This window comes from Haliaeetus leucocephalus, unplaced genomic scaffold (assembly GCF_000737465.1).
Source record: "Haliaeetus leucocephalus isolate CR32 unplaced genomic scaffold, Haliaeetus_leucocephalus-4.0 Scaffold339, whole genome shotgun sequence".
In the NCBI taxonomy this organism is placed as follows: domain Eukaryota; kingdom Metazoa; phylum Chordata; class Aves; order Accipitriformes; family Accipitridae; genus Haliaeetus; species Haliaeetus leucocephalus.
In genome coordinates this window covers 23,234,090-23,251,245 of record NW_010972775.1, presented here as the reverse complement: position 1 = coordinate 23,251,245, position 17,156 = coordinate 23,234,090, and the positions used below count along the sequence as shown (strand labels likewise).

Genomic DNA, 17,156 nt, shown 5'->3' with positions numbered 1-17,156 from the left:
GCGGGTGCGCGTCGCGGGGCCGGTGCCGCGCCCGCCTGCCCGGGGCCGCGCCATGAAGAGCCTCAAGTCCCGCCTGAAGAAGCACGAAGCGGTCATCGGGGGCAGCGCGGTGGGTGCCGGCAGGGCTGGGCCGGGGGCAGAGGGGAGGGAGAGCCCCCCCAGGGGTCGGAGCCTGCGCTGGCGGGCTGAGGGCCCGGGGGCTCCTGTGAGGGGAGATGGGGCTGGGGGCTGCTGGGCTCTGGTGCTTTGGGAGCTAGGCCCCATGGGGTTACCTGGGGATGGAGCGGTGGGGCTGAGCTCCGCGGGCGGGCGGTGGGCATGCAGCTCCGCGGGGAGGTGCGCTGGGGCGGCGAGCTCCGGGGGGGAGGGTGGGCTCTGCTTGGGGGTGAGGCTGGGAAGCTGAGGGGGGGGAGGGCTGTGGATGTGTGGGGTGCCTGGGGTCTGGGGTGAGAGGAGCGGAAGGGGCCGGGCAGCGGGGCATTGCGTGGGGGCAGAGCAGAGGGAGTCTCGGCTCCCTGGGGAGCCGAGGCTTTGTTGGGGGCAGAGAGCGTGGAAGAGTTGGGGTGACTTGGGGGGTAAGAGAGTCTCTGGGATCTGTGGGGAGTGAGCTCTCTTGGGGAGACGTGGAGGGGCAGCACCCTGGCACTTGGGGGAGTTGGGCTTCAGTGAGCTGGAGATCTGCTGGAGGGGTGGAGGTTCCTTGGGGTTTGAGTGCAAGGGCTTGAAGGGCAGGCAGTGAGCCCCCGCGGTGGTCTGTGTGTGGGGAGGAGGCACAGCGGAGAGAGGATCTTTGAGCGCTGGCGTGGGGAAAAGCGGGATGAGAATATGCACTACATCTGGCACCCACCCAGCCTCTTGTTCAGGCTGCCCTAGATGACCTGCAGCTCGGAAAACAAGCATGCAAATGCATGTTACCTCTGCCTTCAGTTTTGCTTTCTGGCCTCAGCAGAAATTAACACTTTTTTTTTTTTAATTCTCTGTAAGAGCCTTGGGAGCCAGTGCTGAGCTTTGACTGGCAACCTGCCCTGGGGCTTGCCGAGATCTGCGTGCATGGCATTGTTAGTAGCTTGTTCAACATTAGTAATTTCTGTGGCAACATCGGAGCACTTATCCTAGTGCACAGAAGGAGGATTTGCTTAGAAAGTGGACAAAAAGCTTTCAAAGTGGCTAGTGACTTTACACAGTTGTGATTTCTGATCATCTAGTCTGGGAATACTGGGCCTGGGGTTGTTGCAACCTCTGGAAATGAGGTACCTTTGTGATGGTGGAATCGTCTTGTTCTCTATGGCTTCCAAAATTGAGGCTGGTGTTAACTGGCTTTAAATGGCTTTATTGGTTTTCATTTTTACTTCATTCATCTCTGCAGATGCCTTTTGATGAGAGAGGTCTTTGTAACTGAACAAAGCTATATTTGGAAATTACTTTGTGTGGTAAATCATCTTTAATTGTGACCATTCACTAAATGCTTCCCTGGGAGTCTACTGTGGCAGTTGCACTCCTAAGCTTATTGCTGTCTTCCTGTGCCGATTTGCTAAACTTGCCGCTGGCTACATGGAATAGTGGAAAAGGGCAGGTTAATATGATACACTGACTTTTATCAGTTGTCTTTTAAGGTATTAGCCATCTCTAAAGTACTCCTGCACATTTGTCTTGGATCTGAAGCTATTACTTGAAAATAATAGCTCATTTGAAAGATATGTTGATATTCAGGCTTGTAAACTGCTGACCAAATTCATCTGATGAAATGACAGTTCCGTGTGGAAGTGCATCACTGTGCTGAACATTCCACTGTGCAAAGGAGTGATTCAGAATTCTGTTATGATAATTTGTAATGTGTGGGCTGGCACTGGTTTATGTTATTCATTAGTTGTCCTATACTTCAGAACTGTTATTTCAAAATAAGCCTACAATAATTAAACGTCAACAAACACTTACAGCATTCATGTTTGCTTTTGAATAGATGTGGAGATTTTTCACTTCCATAGGTGAAGGCTCAATAAACCTTCCTTTCAAAGTAGATTTGAGCAGTCTTAATACTTTTAAGAGCTGAAGTTATTCTAAAAGATATGAAGGGAAATTACTTTCAGTGAGATCTTTTAAAAACTGGCGTTTGTACCCATGGTGGACTTATTTTATCTGTTAATTACATATTTTGGTTACATGATCACTCCACCAGCTAATCAAACACCAACTTATAACCTTCTATATGGGGAAAAAAAATTCAGCTGCATGGGTGGGTGTTAATAGTGAAGCTGAAGGGGGGGGGATGATTGGGTAAAGCTGTGTCTCTGTTTCTAACTGCTAGGGAAGGAGGGGAAGCGGGTGGGAATCCTGCCAGTGTGAGCTTTATAGATCCTGCTTGAAACAAGTGTAAAAAGAGTTGCCTGTTTGAGAAACTTCATCCCTCTCTCCTGTTCCCACCCAGTGCTATTTCCTGGGGGGTGGAGAGAAACTTAATCCCTTCATCATGCTTCTGAAAATTTTCCTCCAGGTCAAGGTAATAGTTGCATGCCCTCTGTCTTCTGATGGTGATCTTTTGGAAATGGCTTTATTACCCGTCTTGTGATGGAGGGAAGCCATGAAAAGCAGCAGAATGAAAAAATGATAGTTGTTACCAATCCCACAATTATCCAAAATGTTTTGTCTGAAAATGGATTTATCTAGTTTTGCCAACTCCAGCTGGCTGATGGTGCTTGGAAAATAATCTAAGCAGCCTGTTCAGTAACTTCAGTGCTCGGAATAGTGAGACACATGCTTATCATTTGCAGCAGTGTAGGCTGGAAACTTTAGCACCAGTTTCTGTGGAGCACAAAGCCTTGAGGGCATGCACCTCATTTTCAGTCAGAAATGATGCCTCATTCACCAACATTTAGAAGATAGATTTTAATTAATGTAGTCAGTCCTATTGGGGTGACCACAGCAGCATGCACTGCTAGTATTTCTGAGATTCCAAAATACATGCTGATATAATAAGTGTATGTTTGTGTTTAGGAAATGTGTTCTTCCAGTAAAGTTAGGAATTCTGTCTGTAGCTGTATGTACAAGAAGCAAATATGAAGTGCTCACTGGTTGGTCTTTCTTGAGGAGATGTTTGGGGAAAGATTGATTTATTGTTCTACAGTTATTTTTGTTTCAGACCTTTGCTAATTGACTTTCACTGGTAAGATTCTAACTCTTGGCTTGGGAGGGGAAAGATTGCCTACTTATTTCTTTAACATTTGGGAAATAGCTGTGGAGGTGTTCTGTTAGATTTGAGGTGCATTATCTTGTTAATGTGGGGCTTTTCACTTTTCTGTCCTTTATAATGGAGTCTGGAATTTAGGAAAGGGGGCTTCTGGACTGCTTGCCAGGGGATGGCTACTTACTGTGAAACATGGGATTCTTGGTAGTGCTTTGAGCACAGCTGAAGCTGTATCACTGAGCAGTGGCAGGTCTGCATTTCTTTGGAGTTGTTTGCATCCTAAGATATGACATTAAAGGCAAAGATGGTCTGAGGTATGCATGCACTTCAGAAATCAGCAGCACTGCCTGGAGCACCTGCAAGTAATGAGAGTGAGCAGATGTAAAACCATGTAAAAACTTCTGTCAATCCTTTACCCTCTGGGAAAAATGATGTTGGATTTTTTTTAATCAAGAGAAACTGAACATCATATATAATTAGCGGAAACCATTGTGCAAGAAACAAAGGTAAACACCTGAGTACTTGCCCTGGTATGATGATCTGTGATTATTAAATTAATACCTGTACAAGTGCTGTAGTTAGTGACAGCTGAACTTGTTTAAGGTTGTGTTCACACTTTTTTTCATGTGGAGACTGTCCAGTTCTGTTAAATGGATGACTTTTCCTCTATGTAAATAGTGGAACTTTGTGGGTTGACCCAGTACACAATTAAACAACTACTACTGCCCTGTCAGCAGCAGGGAGGGGAGGTACTACCTCTTGTTCTGATCTGATCACTTTTATTAAGGGAATGGAAGAATACTGTTTGTTGTCTGAATGTGCTAATTAATCAACAACACTATCTTTGTATGTACAGCAGAATGACTTTGTTAAAAATGATTTGTCGCACCAGTGTGCTGTAGAATACACATTAACTGAAGAAATGCAGTAAAAAATACATGTTTGGTAACCTAATTTTAACCAAAGATTCAAGATCACTTTTGTGTTGAACTTCTTAAACAAAAGAAAAAAAACTTGTGCTGCTGGTGGCACATGTCTGTTTGTAAACAAACAAGATTTTCATGGCATTTTGTCATGACTCTGCTCTGTACAAAGACAAAACAGTGTTTGTCAGTCAGGCTGATCACAGTGCTATGACCCATCAGCAGAATTTTTCCAGCATGGCTGCTGTTGGCTGGAGCAAAGTTACCATTCCCTCTGCCCTACCTCCCTTGTGTCTGTTGTGGGCAACCTAAGGTGACCTTACAATGCCATCTTCAGGCAGCATGGCCAAGAATCAACAACACCATAATATTCAAATGTCAAATCTTAGGCTGACTGTGGTTATTCTTTAGAGTATGTTTGGGTTCCAGGAAGCTTTATTAAGGCTTGTGCTAATGTGTATGTTCCTTGGAAGAAAACCCCTTGTGATTCATTTGCATTTAGTTAATTAGAGTTGCGTGCTTGTTTGTGTGATGTTTGTGGTTGATGCTGAAGAAACACAAGGTTAGTCAAGACAGGCAATTTTTGTGGTTCAGCAAAAGCTTTGTGGTGCAGCCTGTTTACAGGTGCATTGTAATTTTCAGACTCCTTAAAAAGGAGTATTTATGAATGCTTTATCATTTTGGAATGTAGCAATTAAATATTTAAAAAAATGGAGGTACAGTGAGTGCCTGTGTGCAAGTTAAATATCCGTAGCTGATTTGCAGACTTAATTATGCAGATAAGGCTGTTTGGTTATCTGTTTTAAGTTCATCTGACCTTTTGCTCAGATAAAACTTACGTAGTGCTTTGTCAGTATTTCAGTAGTAATATTTATTAGCAAGCAAATGCTTATAACAGCTGAGAGACTGATATTGTCTCCATATTTTCATTACTTAATGACCGAACAGGATCGAGTCGGGACTGTAACATGGTATTCCTTTCTTCATGCATACGTGCTTCAGGCTGCTTCCCTGGATGATGAATGTAATAGTCATGTCGTGTTTCATCACCCCCTAATATTTTCTGATGCTTTGTTATTAATACATGGAAGTACACAAATCAATTGGTCCTTGCCTGAGAGCTTGTAATTTCAAACTAATGGTTTGCCTTGAGGAAGGCAGTGTGATATGCGGCTTTTAATGGCAAAGGCAGCTGGACTCTGACCTTGCTGCTGCTTTCTCCCCATTTAAAGGGGAAATACTTTCTCCTGGGCACTCTGTAATTGTTGGGCACTTGCAGGGGCAAAGCTGGGCTGCAGCAGGACCTAGGCTTGTAGGGCTCCCCATTATTTTTGTGGTGAAAGCTGTGATGCTCTCATTGCTGTAAAAGGGTGTAATGTTCTTTGACTTGTGTAAGTCTGGCCCCAGTTACCATAAAATATACTTAACAGGCTGTTTTAAAATGCAGCTGCAAAAAATGCTGGTTTGTTTTTGGAGTGCGTAAGTAGTTTTGATCACTTTTATTAGTGTCCAAGTTGATCTGTATCTTAGGGCTGAGAAGTTGAAGATGTTTTATCAATACAGTGTACTTGAGTTGTATGTTGGCAAAGACACATGAGGAAGTTGTGTTTAAAAACAAACTTGAAAATATTTTTCATTGTTTTAAATCTTAGCAGACTTTGCATCCTTCAGGAGTTGCATGCAGAGTTCTTTGACACTTCCACTGTAGCTTGTGCGCTGTTGTAGTTGATGCTAGTGGTTTTTCACCCTACCCCAGCCATGCTGAATAGGGAAACTGGCTATGCTGTTAGGTACATGCATGTTGCTCCTTGCAGATAGAAATGTACTATTTGACACAGATTTAGAGCCCTTATGATGGTTTTGAGAGGACTATTTGACATGTCACAGATGGTTAGAAGTAGATTTGAATACTTTTTTGATACTTAGTAATTTGATCTTGATGGGATGTACTAACTTGTAGTAGGAAGGAAAATGCTGTAAGAATAGGGTAAAATCAGAAATGTTTATGGTGGGGTTTTAGATGGTTACTGTTTGTTTTGCTTTAACCTGTGTATTAGGAGACTTTTACCTATATTAATTAAAGGATGCAGTTACATTTAAACAAGACATGCAACAGCACAACTGTTAATACAAATTCTTGATACAAGCATTTTGAGCAATGCAAAACCAGAGCAGTCCTAGGAAGGCTGTTATTTTTGATCACTGTTTAGACTAAGCATTGCCCACTCTGTAGCATTTGATAATTTTCCATGGATGGAGAAATTGTGGTAAATGAGGTGATAACATAAGGTGCTGGGTGAAACAAGAACCCTGTGTTCAAGCTGTGTCTGTTTTTTCCCTTATGTAGACTAAACAGTACATCTTACTCCGGCAGTTTTAAACTCCAGAACATTTGTATGTGAATGCAGACATATCCTGATAAGCAAGATATGCTTATAAAATGTAAAATGCCATTCGCCCCTCCCCCCCATTTGAGCTAACCCTTGCTCAAACCTGGTATCTGCAATATTTTTCTAGGCAACTGCAGATAAGCCAAAGTCTGTGAGATAGAGTATTGGCTGATGTGCATCTGTACTGTAGTGGGAAGTTAAGCCTGGTGAACATCTTTGAAAAATAGTTTCAGTAGTCTACCTTATCCTTTCATTTTGCCAGTTTGTGCAGTTTTTAAATAAATCAAACTACTTCAAAAGCCATCGTCATTTTGTGCCATATAAAATCACAGGGTGTGTCTGTTCAGACATTAGTTTTTGAGCACAAATGTACTCTGACCTCTGTAGAATGAGCAGGAAAATTAAATGTGTGGGCTGATAGATGTGCTGAGCCTGCCCTTCTCATCTGTGCTCTGCTTACGTGACAAATGTACCTTTCTCAAGTAACTCCCCTTTGTCAGTGAGTGCCTGTCTTTCTCTGCAGGACACCTAAATGGGAAAAATTAATATCTTGTGACAAAGATAGGCATAAAATAATTCTTGGTCCTTCTTTGACAAGAATTTTTCTATCTAATGGCCTTCACAGACTTGAGAAACTGCAGCTTTAGTAGTTTTATAACTGTTTCCATAAAAGTATGGTGTTACTGTTTTTGTCTACATAATTTTTAGGACTATTCATATATTTGTGAGCCCTTGCTGTAAGGGGTGATGGCAGTGTTTTACCAGAGCTCTTTGCTCTCAGTGTGTTTTATGTGCTTATGTCACCTGCTAATGGCATTAGAGGAGGATGTGTCCAGTTTGGTTTTTTTTTGTTAATAGGATTATCTGCCTAGCCCAGCAGTAATGAGGAGCTGTGTTCAGTTTCACAGGTTTATGTCAGCTTCCAGGCTGAAAGGTTTAAGAACTGCTTTGAATTACAGCTGGTGTTTCTGAAGTGAGTTAGGTGACTGCTAAAGATTGTCCATGCTCTATTTAAATAAGCTGTTTATGTAGTCTGTGTTCTGCAGCTATGTAGGCAGAAGTGTTTAGAGACTCTGGATGAGCAATTCTGAGTTCAGGTGGAAGTTTCCTGAGCAATACTATTTCAGCAACAAGTTAACTTGTCACAGTTTTTTTCATTGCAATATTAAGGCTAATATTTCTTGTGTCCCTGGCCCTGTATTGTCTTTTTAAAAACAGTCAGTGCATTCTCAAATGGGAATTGTACCACACTCACTGTGCTCAGACTGATGACCAGAAATATCTTCTTGCTGGCATGAAAAGTCTTGGGAGTTCCCTTCTGGCTGCTAGGACTTCACTCTGGAGAATATTTGGGTTGAGAAAAATCTCAGCGGAAGAGCTGCTGGGATTGGAGGGTATTATGGATTGCTTTCCAAAGGCCTTCAGGGTTGGGATATTAATTTGTCTGTCCTGTTTGGGTCCCCATAACCCCAGTATTATTCTGTCCTCTTGTGTCTTGGGATCACTGATGAAGCACTTTGCTCCAGGTTCCTCAGTAGGGACACTTGGGTGGCAGGGTGTGCAGTAATACTGTGCACAGCTTCATGGACTCTACCTGCTTTTCTTTTGGTTGAGAGGGAGATGATGTCCAGTAGCTTCATGCTCAGACTCCTTAAGTATGGTGCTATGTTTATTGATAAATATATATCCTATAACTATAATAAACTTTAAACATTAACTTTGCTAATTGCTTCTCTGGTTGTCAGCAGTGTACAAATAAATATTTATTTCTTTCAGCCTATCAGAACTACCCTTGCTGATAGCACCCCGTGGCTTTCGTTGCCAGCAGTGGTGTGCCTTTTCCACTGCTCGTGATAACGCTAGAACATCCTGTCTTCCTTTGCTAAGAAAAATGAGAGTAGTTAGTCTTGGTACCAATTATGTCCTGACTGTAAATGTCTCCAGTGGCAGTCATTAATGCTCTTGCAGCTCTCATCTTTAAATACTTAATTGTAATGGCAGGTGAGGAACAGGCTTGTTTTCAAAGGTTGTAGTTCTAGACTCTGCTATAAACTTTGACTCTGAACTGTGCTGTTTACTGTTCTCAGTTAGTGGCTTGACTTCTGATCTGCTAAATACCTGGTAAGATAAGGGTTTTCAGGTTCAGAGAGAATAGAAGTAGGTAATTGTTCATGAAACATGTAGTTAAGTTGTACAGTCCCTTACCGAAGGATGCTAAAAGCTTACCTGGGCTTGAGGAAAAACTGGCTAAGTTAATAGAGCAATTCATTCTGAATTATTAAGCGTGTGGGTAGAATCCCTCTAGCCCAGTAAGTTTAAATCATTGAATGAAAGCTAGGAGAGCTTTTTTAAAAGTATTCTGTGCTTGTTCAGTTTATGTTCTTTTTCCGAGTGTGCTGGTGTGTATGTGTATCTCTGCGCCACTCCTGAAGGTGTTATAATAGCAGATGGATGTGCAGAGTGTCTGCAGATGCCTAATGTATCTGCTCAATATAAAGCCCTTAAACTGAGAGCACACCAGATACAAGCTAATAGGAACAAGTACTGTATTTGATCCTAGTCAGATGGTGGTGATGGGATACTCCTTTGTCTTTGGAGACCTGGAGCTGGGAAGGATTCCTGGCAGGCTGAGCTTAGGTAGAACAGGTGCTCTGTGTTACCAGAAAGTGGGCAATATTGGCTGTAGCTAGGTAGGCACCTGTGGTATCCTTGGTAATTTAGCATGTCCAGGGATCTGCACTGCTGGTGTATCTGATGGTCTTTGTTCTGAGAAACCAAATCTGAATTAGGTTCCAAACTTCGGTTACACTGAAAGAATGCAACACAAGCATGCTTCATTAGTTTCTACCCTTAGAGCTGTCTGAGATTCAGCTTCCCTGGAGAAGAATTTAATTGGTGTGAGTCTGTAGCTGGGCTGTGTTTACCAAAGCTGCTCAGTGCTGATGGAGCCATGAAAGCTGTGTTTCCTGAGAACTGCTGTCTGTGCTTAGTCTGAGCTGGGCAGTTCTGGGGAATGTGGTTTAGCAATCCTAAATCTTGTGGTCAAGAGTGTCTTGGGAGGATCTTCAGTAGAAAGGGGCTGCAGGATGAGTGCAGCTCATGAGTCATGAGGAATGTCTGCAGGCAGATAAAAAAAGGAGACAAGTGAAACCTTTGGGATAAATCAAAAACTATGGAAGGCATCGTCTTGCTACCTACATGGTTTCTCACCAAACTGATTTCAGTTAAGTGGTTTTATTTTTGCTGTTGATGTCACTTTTGAAGTGTATTTTTTTTCCTCCAAATGCCATTTTTAGCTTGAGGAGACAGACTTGGTTCTGGTCAGAAGATAACTTGAGATGACGTAGTCATTCTGGTAATCACTGTACTCTTTTGGAGTGGCTTTGTCATGTGGACACTAATTGCAGAGAAGTCTTGGAAGGTTCTTCCAAGAAACATGTTAGTGCTGCAAGGCGAAGGGCTGGGTGCTCACAGCAAGTGGTGTGGAATAGTTCAGAAGTTGCTGGGAAAGGGTGAATTTGTGCCAATATGAATGAGTGATTTTAAAAATCTCTGTACTGAGAGGGTCCATTTATTAGGTTATTTGTGATCCCGTGTGTGTGTCCTTTGGGGGGTGTGTGTATGTGTTTTTTCTGGCTATGCACTGTGTTTCTTGTCTGCAGACAAAACAGTGCATTGCTTGTCCTGTTGACCTAGTCCTCTAAATATGGCACTTGGGAGATTTCCATTTAAATTTAAAACTTGTGAAAGGAGACTCTACATCTTCCTACTGTTAATCATTATGCTGTCTATTTAATGTTTTCACAGCCTTTGTGACTCCTCGTTTAACATCTTGGGAGACAGACTGGCAGCAGCAGTAAGCTGAAACCAGGTTCTATTCAGAATGGGTTTCATCACTGTAAAAGGAGATTTTTTTTTTTAAAGCAGAGGCATGTGTGTTTTCTAATTTAAAATCGGTTACATTTCTGTCAAAATAGGATCATGCATTCCATCTGCTCTGCAGTCGTAACTGTCTGAAGTCTGATCGTGAGTCTGGTTTCAGCTTTGTGGTGTGGTGGAATGGGGAAAAAATTACTCCTGAGAGTATTTCAGTCCTTCTGTTTTATTAGTGGTGATAAGTATGACCTTCATTAATGTCAGTGGACAGTTAATTTGACTAATGTGTTTGTTATTTTAAAGTGAGTGTTTGCATGTCTGCAGAACGTAACAACATTGTAGTAAAGTTTCATGCATGCTTGTCTTGTTAGTTAACATTAAATCTAACATGCCTTAGTCAGGGCATGAGCATGTGGGGAATGTATTAATAGCTATTGCTTTCTATCGCTTGGCTATCAAGTACTGGATTATCAGAAAATAGATCTGGGTTGATGAGACTGTCTACGTATTGTTTACAAGATATTTCAGATCTGGGCAATATTTACTTGTGAGTCTGAGTCACTCTGGCAGTCTGTTGCAACACAGAAACAAAAGCTCTGGGAGGGTTTTCTTGGGGATTGCTGGGGAGGGACAGGCTGAGCAGGCAACTGGATCCACGAAGGGCTTCACTAGCCAGGCAGCCTCTGACTGGGGGTAGCCCATATTTTTTTAAGAGTTATGAAGTCTGAAGATGATCCTGAAGATGGGGAAAATAACTTGGGGATCCAAGCTAAGTGAAGGATGGAGCAAGATGAATTCAGGGTGGTGGAGAGAATATGTTTCTCGAAGCAGCCCGTTTGAACTCTGGCTTGTTGCTTTGTGAGCTGCAGTGGTTTATAACTTGATGCAAGATAAACTGATTGCTTCTGGCAGCAAGAAGCTGCAAGTTCTATGATGACTTGTTGGTTTTCTTGTGCAGCTAAAACCACAGTAGGTATCTTAAATTACTGCCATTGATATGAAATCTACAACTGCAAAAATGCAAAAGCTTGAATTTTGTAAATGTTTTGTAACAGTTTCTTTTTAGTTAATGTGTGTTATATCTGTCTTTAACAATTCTTCCTGTGAGGAATTTTCCTTAGATGTGAAATACTTGAGTGACAATATAGTACATCATAGGAAATGGATACAATTTACTTAAGTGTTACAACCACAGGGTTAAAAAATTTTTTTTTTAAATAATGCTCTTATTAATCAGAAGATTTATGAAATGGGAGCAAGGAATGGCTGATGAAGGGTTTTCTATAGATTTGAGAGAGTTTGTGCTAGCAGGTATAAGCAGCAAGTATGAAACTTGGCAATCTAAAGCCAGTGGCAAACATGCAAGATGTGATCGCTTTCCTCTAAGGATGTGAAATGTGCCATATGCAAAAGAACTTAGAGGGAACAGAGCTTGATGCTATGGATGTACAGTTTCTAAGGTATTTGAAAGTAAAATGTAAAAGTTGCATAATAAGGTTGCTTATCAGAGGAAACTTTGCCAAGCTGCAGAGAAATATTGTCTTTCCCCCCAGCAATGGGTGCAGCTTTTGCTGTGAACATTAATGTCACCAATGCAATGACTTCATTATGCCAGCCAGGCTGGCTTGGCTTTTAAGCTAATGGATGTTTTAATTGATTGACAAATCAGTACTGCACTTTAGCTGGGCAGCACTAGTAGTTGTAATTTCATTAGTTGTCTATTTTTTATTACTTCATGTCACTTTTAGCAATAGCCTATTCAGTACAATACTTGCTAAGACTTTATGATTACTGTAATCTTGTTTATCGTGAGAATGGGGAATAAAGATAATCATGATTACAACTCCATTATACAAATCATTCCACAGATGCAGGGTGGTGGCAGTGCATTTTTGGTTTTGTTCTTTGTTTGTATCTGCTACCTTGCAAACCCTGTGTCTGGTGCAAGGCAAGACCTTGCTGGCTGCAGCTCTGGCCACTTTGAGAACTGGCTAATTGGCATTGGCTTGTTCCATTGGGGATCTTCCAGACTTTATTACATTAAATCTTGAAAAAATTTGGTCTTTACTAGTAAGATAGTCTTAAGGAGAAGGTAGTTCTGTCTTGATAGAATGTAACTTTTTTTAACATGAGGGTTGTACATAGCTTTTGGTTTTTACCTATTATTGTTGTTCTTGCTTTCACATGAAGACTGCTAAGACTTTTGCATAATGTGTTTGGTGCTTTAAGGAGGTGGAGGAGTGTATTGTGATGAACCCAACATGAAGGATATGGCATTGAAAGGTTGCTTTCTCACTTAAAGAAGCAAAAATGTTCTCAGCTACTTGTTCTCAGCTACTTTTTGGCTGCTCTATTTTGGAAATTACTAGTTTTAATGTGCTTTATTCAGTGAGGCGTGGAGCTTCTGATCCCTAGTGATAAGTAACTTCATGTACCTACAGGCTGTGTATGTCTCGCTGTTATCAGTAAATTCTTTTGCCATGTAGATTTTGAATATAATACTCCTTTATAAGCCACCGCCTTCTGTTAAAAGCTTCTTGAATATCAAGTCATCAGTGTCTAACTTGGCCGTGAGGTTTCTGTCACAGAACAGAATTTCCTGAAAAGTGTAAAGCAATTCAGAAAGGATGGTTTGGCAAGGAAGAGAAGAAGCTCTGTGTTATGGGGTGGGATGCTTGGCCTGTGGCCTGAAATTCTAAATTTGAAGTAAACAAGGAAAAAGTGGGGGGTGACGAATGTCTGAGATGGAATGCGTGGTGGTCTATTTATAACTGACTTGTACTTTCTTTGCACTCTACATTGCTTTGGTAGTTGCAAGCAATTTAAAGCTATAAACTTTTAATTTCTTTCTACAGCTCAATAGATGTTAATCTCTTGAATATCACACTTAGCTAAATTTTGACCCTTTGAACAGTCGGGAAAAACTGTGTCCTGTGCATATTTTTAGCACATCCATTTGATGTTAAAATCTGAAAACTGCTTGGGACATAATGGAGCTGGTTCAGATCTATTTTTAAGAATGGCCAAATTCAGTGAGTTGAATTAGGCAGTATGTTTCTGTACTGATGTCATGTGTGTACCTATGTTGATTTGCAGCATTTCAGCATTTGGTTTTGTACCGTGCAGGGTTGGGGTACGGTCTGGTGTCATACCAAATCCACTGCCGTCCCTGACTGTGTGCTAGTGCCTTTCCTTCCTTGTTACCTGGCTGCAAGTGGATCAGGTCAGTGAGCTGGTTCCATGGCAGTTCTCTCTGTGGATGTTTTCTTAGGGATCAGCTTGTTTGGCAGCTGCAGGATGAGTGTGCTCCCCTGCCTGAGGCACACAAAGCAGAGGGAGAGTGGCTGGGGACGGGAGGGATGCTTTCCTTGGCAGCAGCCTGTGGTTATGTGGGGTGGGAAGCAGCATCAAACTCTGCACCCCTGTGAGTGGATGAAAGAATGCTTTGAGGAAAAGCAACTTGTATGTGTTGGTAAGGGGAATATAGGGTCTCTGCTTTTTTTTTTGCTTTTCTGATGTTCTTTCATCAATTTTAGTTATGCATTGGACATGAAAAACAGTGTAACTTTCAGTAAAGCTGGGAAACTCAAATGTTCTTGATAAATGTGAACTTGGTTTAGGGAGGGCTCAATTTAGTACATATTTCATGTGTTGCTGAATTAATGAAAACTGAAGTCTGCTGTTGATTACATATATTTCATAATTGTCCTGTTGAAGTATCTTGCAAAGCTCACCTGTTGAGTTCTCTATGGTACCTTTACTTATATAAAGGTTGATAGAGGGGGAAAATAGTAGCGGCTGTGTTTTATCTGCCTGCTTCCTTATGAAATAATTATTTTAATGAATACTGGAAAGCTTATACTGAAGATGATTACTTAGATTCGCAATTGTTAGCAGTACTATTTTGGGATCCGTTACTTGCAATTCCTCACTTGTCTGTTCCTTTGCGTTGCATCTTTTTTTATTAATTTGTAAATTTTGAGGCTTGTACAGATATTTAATATATAGAAGTGAAACACTTGATTGTTTTATTTAGACTATTACAATTAAGATGATTGACAATAAAGATGAACAAGAAACCCTCCAGTTTTCATATAGCTAATGGAGTTAATTGCCTTGCTGATGTGAAAGAGCAGTTGATGTGCTTTTCCTAAAGGGCATGAGACTAAGGAGAGACAGCTTTTCAAATATATAGTTGCTGCAGAGAAAAGGAGAAGGGGAGTTCTTAATGTGCATGGTGGAGAGATTAAAACGTGATAACCAGGCATTAGGAAAAATGTTCTCTGATACAATTAATGAAGGACTGAACTGCAGGTCTCCTTGGACACTCTTACCTCTTCCTTTAGTTGAGCTTTTGAGATTTTGACAATTACCAGGACAACAATGCAGAGCTATAGCTGATCTTGTGTGGGGTTCCCTGCCTCTTTGACTTCCAAGTCCCTTCTAGACACACTGAGAGGTTTTTGGGATATAACAGGTTGCTCTTCTATAAAGTGTGTATGTGTGTGAGTACACATGCTAGCCTTTCCTTTGTTGTGTGAAGTCCTTAGTTTAACACAGCCCTGTGTAGCAGTTTTTCTTGTTTGTTAATCAACCACTGCGGGGGGAGAGATTTTTTTTGGGGGGTAGGATGGAAGTATTCATGATGAGAGAGGAGAAAGTAAAGATACAGTGAAAAGACAGTTGTCTGGGCAGCCTCACATGGCAGATAGACATCTCCTTCTAGCCCCTCTAAAGACAATCTAATATGAGAAACTCTCTGAAAACTTCATTTGAGAATGAGGATGGGATCTACTGTGTGTGGCTTTAGTTTTAGTTCTATTAGAACAAAGCGGAATGAGGAAAACCAAAGAGGTCTGATCCTAAAGGTCTCCTTTAGGACCAAAGTGACTTAACCAGACTGTCTTGGAGCACTGTACATTCAATGCTAACAGACTGATTGAAATCCTACAGTGATGTTATACATAAATAACTCTAAACATCTTAACAGGTACAACTCTGGAAACCATTATATTTTTTGTTGTATCCCCCCAGTTGCATATGATTCTGCCTTTTATTGAAGTTCCTTTAGTGGATCAATAGTGTACTATAAGGTCACTTGCTTTTCTAATTCTGTCTTACAGCTGAACACAGACTGGAACAAATATGATGACAGGTTAATGAAAGCAGCTGAAAGGGGCGATGTGGAAAAGGTTTCATCAATCCTTGCCAAAAAAGGAGTCAGTCCTACTAAACTGGATGTGGAAGGGAGATCTGCGTAAGTAGCTTCCAGTACTCCAATAATGGTGTTGGAAAGCTACTGGAAGTTATTCAATTCCTAAATCTTGTTGCTGCTGTAAAAACTCTTTTTTGATATATAAATGTATGTAATACATCACGTTAGATTCAAGTTTCATCTAAACTAGAATACCAGATGGCTAGAATGTGAAATTCTCAAACAATCCTCACTTCAAAGTGCAGATCAGTGTTTAAATACTTGCTCCTGCCAGATTTGAATATTGAAGAGAAATGGAAAGCATATTAGTTTCTCACCTAGTTCACTGATTGAAGGTAAATAACTTTCTTGAAGTAATCCTTAAAGTAATATCTGCAAAACACTTAACTGGATTTGGATGCTGTCCAAAGCTGCATTTGTATTGTATAATACTTTCAGTATACAGCTATTTGCTTTGACTTTCCTGGTTAATGCTACCATTTTTGTGTATAAAACAGTTGTGCTCAAGCAAGGTATTTTCTATTTTTAGATTCCATGTTGTAGCATCAAAGGGAAACCTGGATTGCTTGAACACCATCCTTATTCATGGAGTTGATATCACAGCCACTGATGCTGCAGGTAGGCTTCCTCAAATGTCCAAGTGCAACTTGCAAAAGTTCTCAGCTTGGTTTTTATTTTGGAGTAGAATTAAGCTGAACTACAGGATAGATCTTCCTCCTTTCTGTAGTTTCCTGTAGTTGGCAAAAAAATTGATTATCTGTGTGACTTGTTGCTGAACTTGCGAGGAAACTGGTCATGCCCTGTCAGTTAAGTTCATGAATGCAGAAGAACTTAAGAACTTTGGTTTTGTGCTGCTATAACAGTATTATATATAGTCTGCTCTGGACTCACTGGTGAGATTAGCATTTCTGGTTGAGAATAACAGTGTAAGAACAGTTTTAAAAGAATTTGTGTTCATTTAAATACTAAGTGTATTTCACTGAGACTTGTAAAGTACTGTATGCAATGAGGATTCAAATTAAATGATATAGTAGCTGTTTGTGCACCCATACTGAGCCCTCAAAAATTCAGAGCGTGTCTGTGCTACCTTCTTGATTTGAAGGTGTGATATTAGAGTTTGTGTGAAGGTCTTGTTGAAGAGGTAGTTAAAAACGGCTGCTAATTTTGCCTTGGACTGTTTACCTCATAATTTAACATGGTTAATGAATATTCTCTTGTTTTCAATTTAATTACAGAAATACCTAGCCTCCTCCTTTCATGTGACAGATTATTTTTTTAAATGCTTATGTGGAGTCATTTGCAGTATTTTGAGATTAATTTCAGTAATGAACTTGAACCCTTGGTTGCAGCTTCTCTAAAATAAGAAGAGACTGTAACAAATTGTGAAGTATAAACAAGAGAGATGACTAGTTATAGCACTGATGGAATTGGTGGGGGGGACAGGGACTGTTGTATCTAAAATCATGTGAATATTGATCTGAACTGTCTCTTGTCCTGAAATCAGTCTAGCAGTCTAATGACACATATGTATCTTGAAGTTTCATACATCTAGCATGTGATGAGCAGCAGTT

The 17,156-nt window shown here is 40.9% G+C and overlaps 1 protein-coding gene across 1 annotated transcript in view; it reads left to right on the top strand.

Annotated features, from left to right (window-relative positions):
- The first annotated feature begins 6 nt into the window (after positions 1-6).
- The window catches only part of UACA (uveal autoantigen with coiled-coil domains and ankyrin repeats), a 32,623-nt gene continuing 15,473 nt past the window's right edge, over positions 7-17,156 (top strand). Inside the window, exons 1-3 of the mRNA XM_010572141.1 lie at positions 7-109; positions 15,494-15,627; positions 16,115-16,203. Of these exons, the coding sequence (XP_010570443.1) occupies positions 53-109; positions 15,494-15,627; positions 16,115-16,203 (280 nt within the window). The 5' untranslated portion in view covers positions 7-52. The remainder of the gene's footprint in view (positions 110-15,493; positions 15,628-16,114; positions 16,204-17,156) is intronic.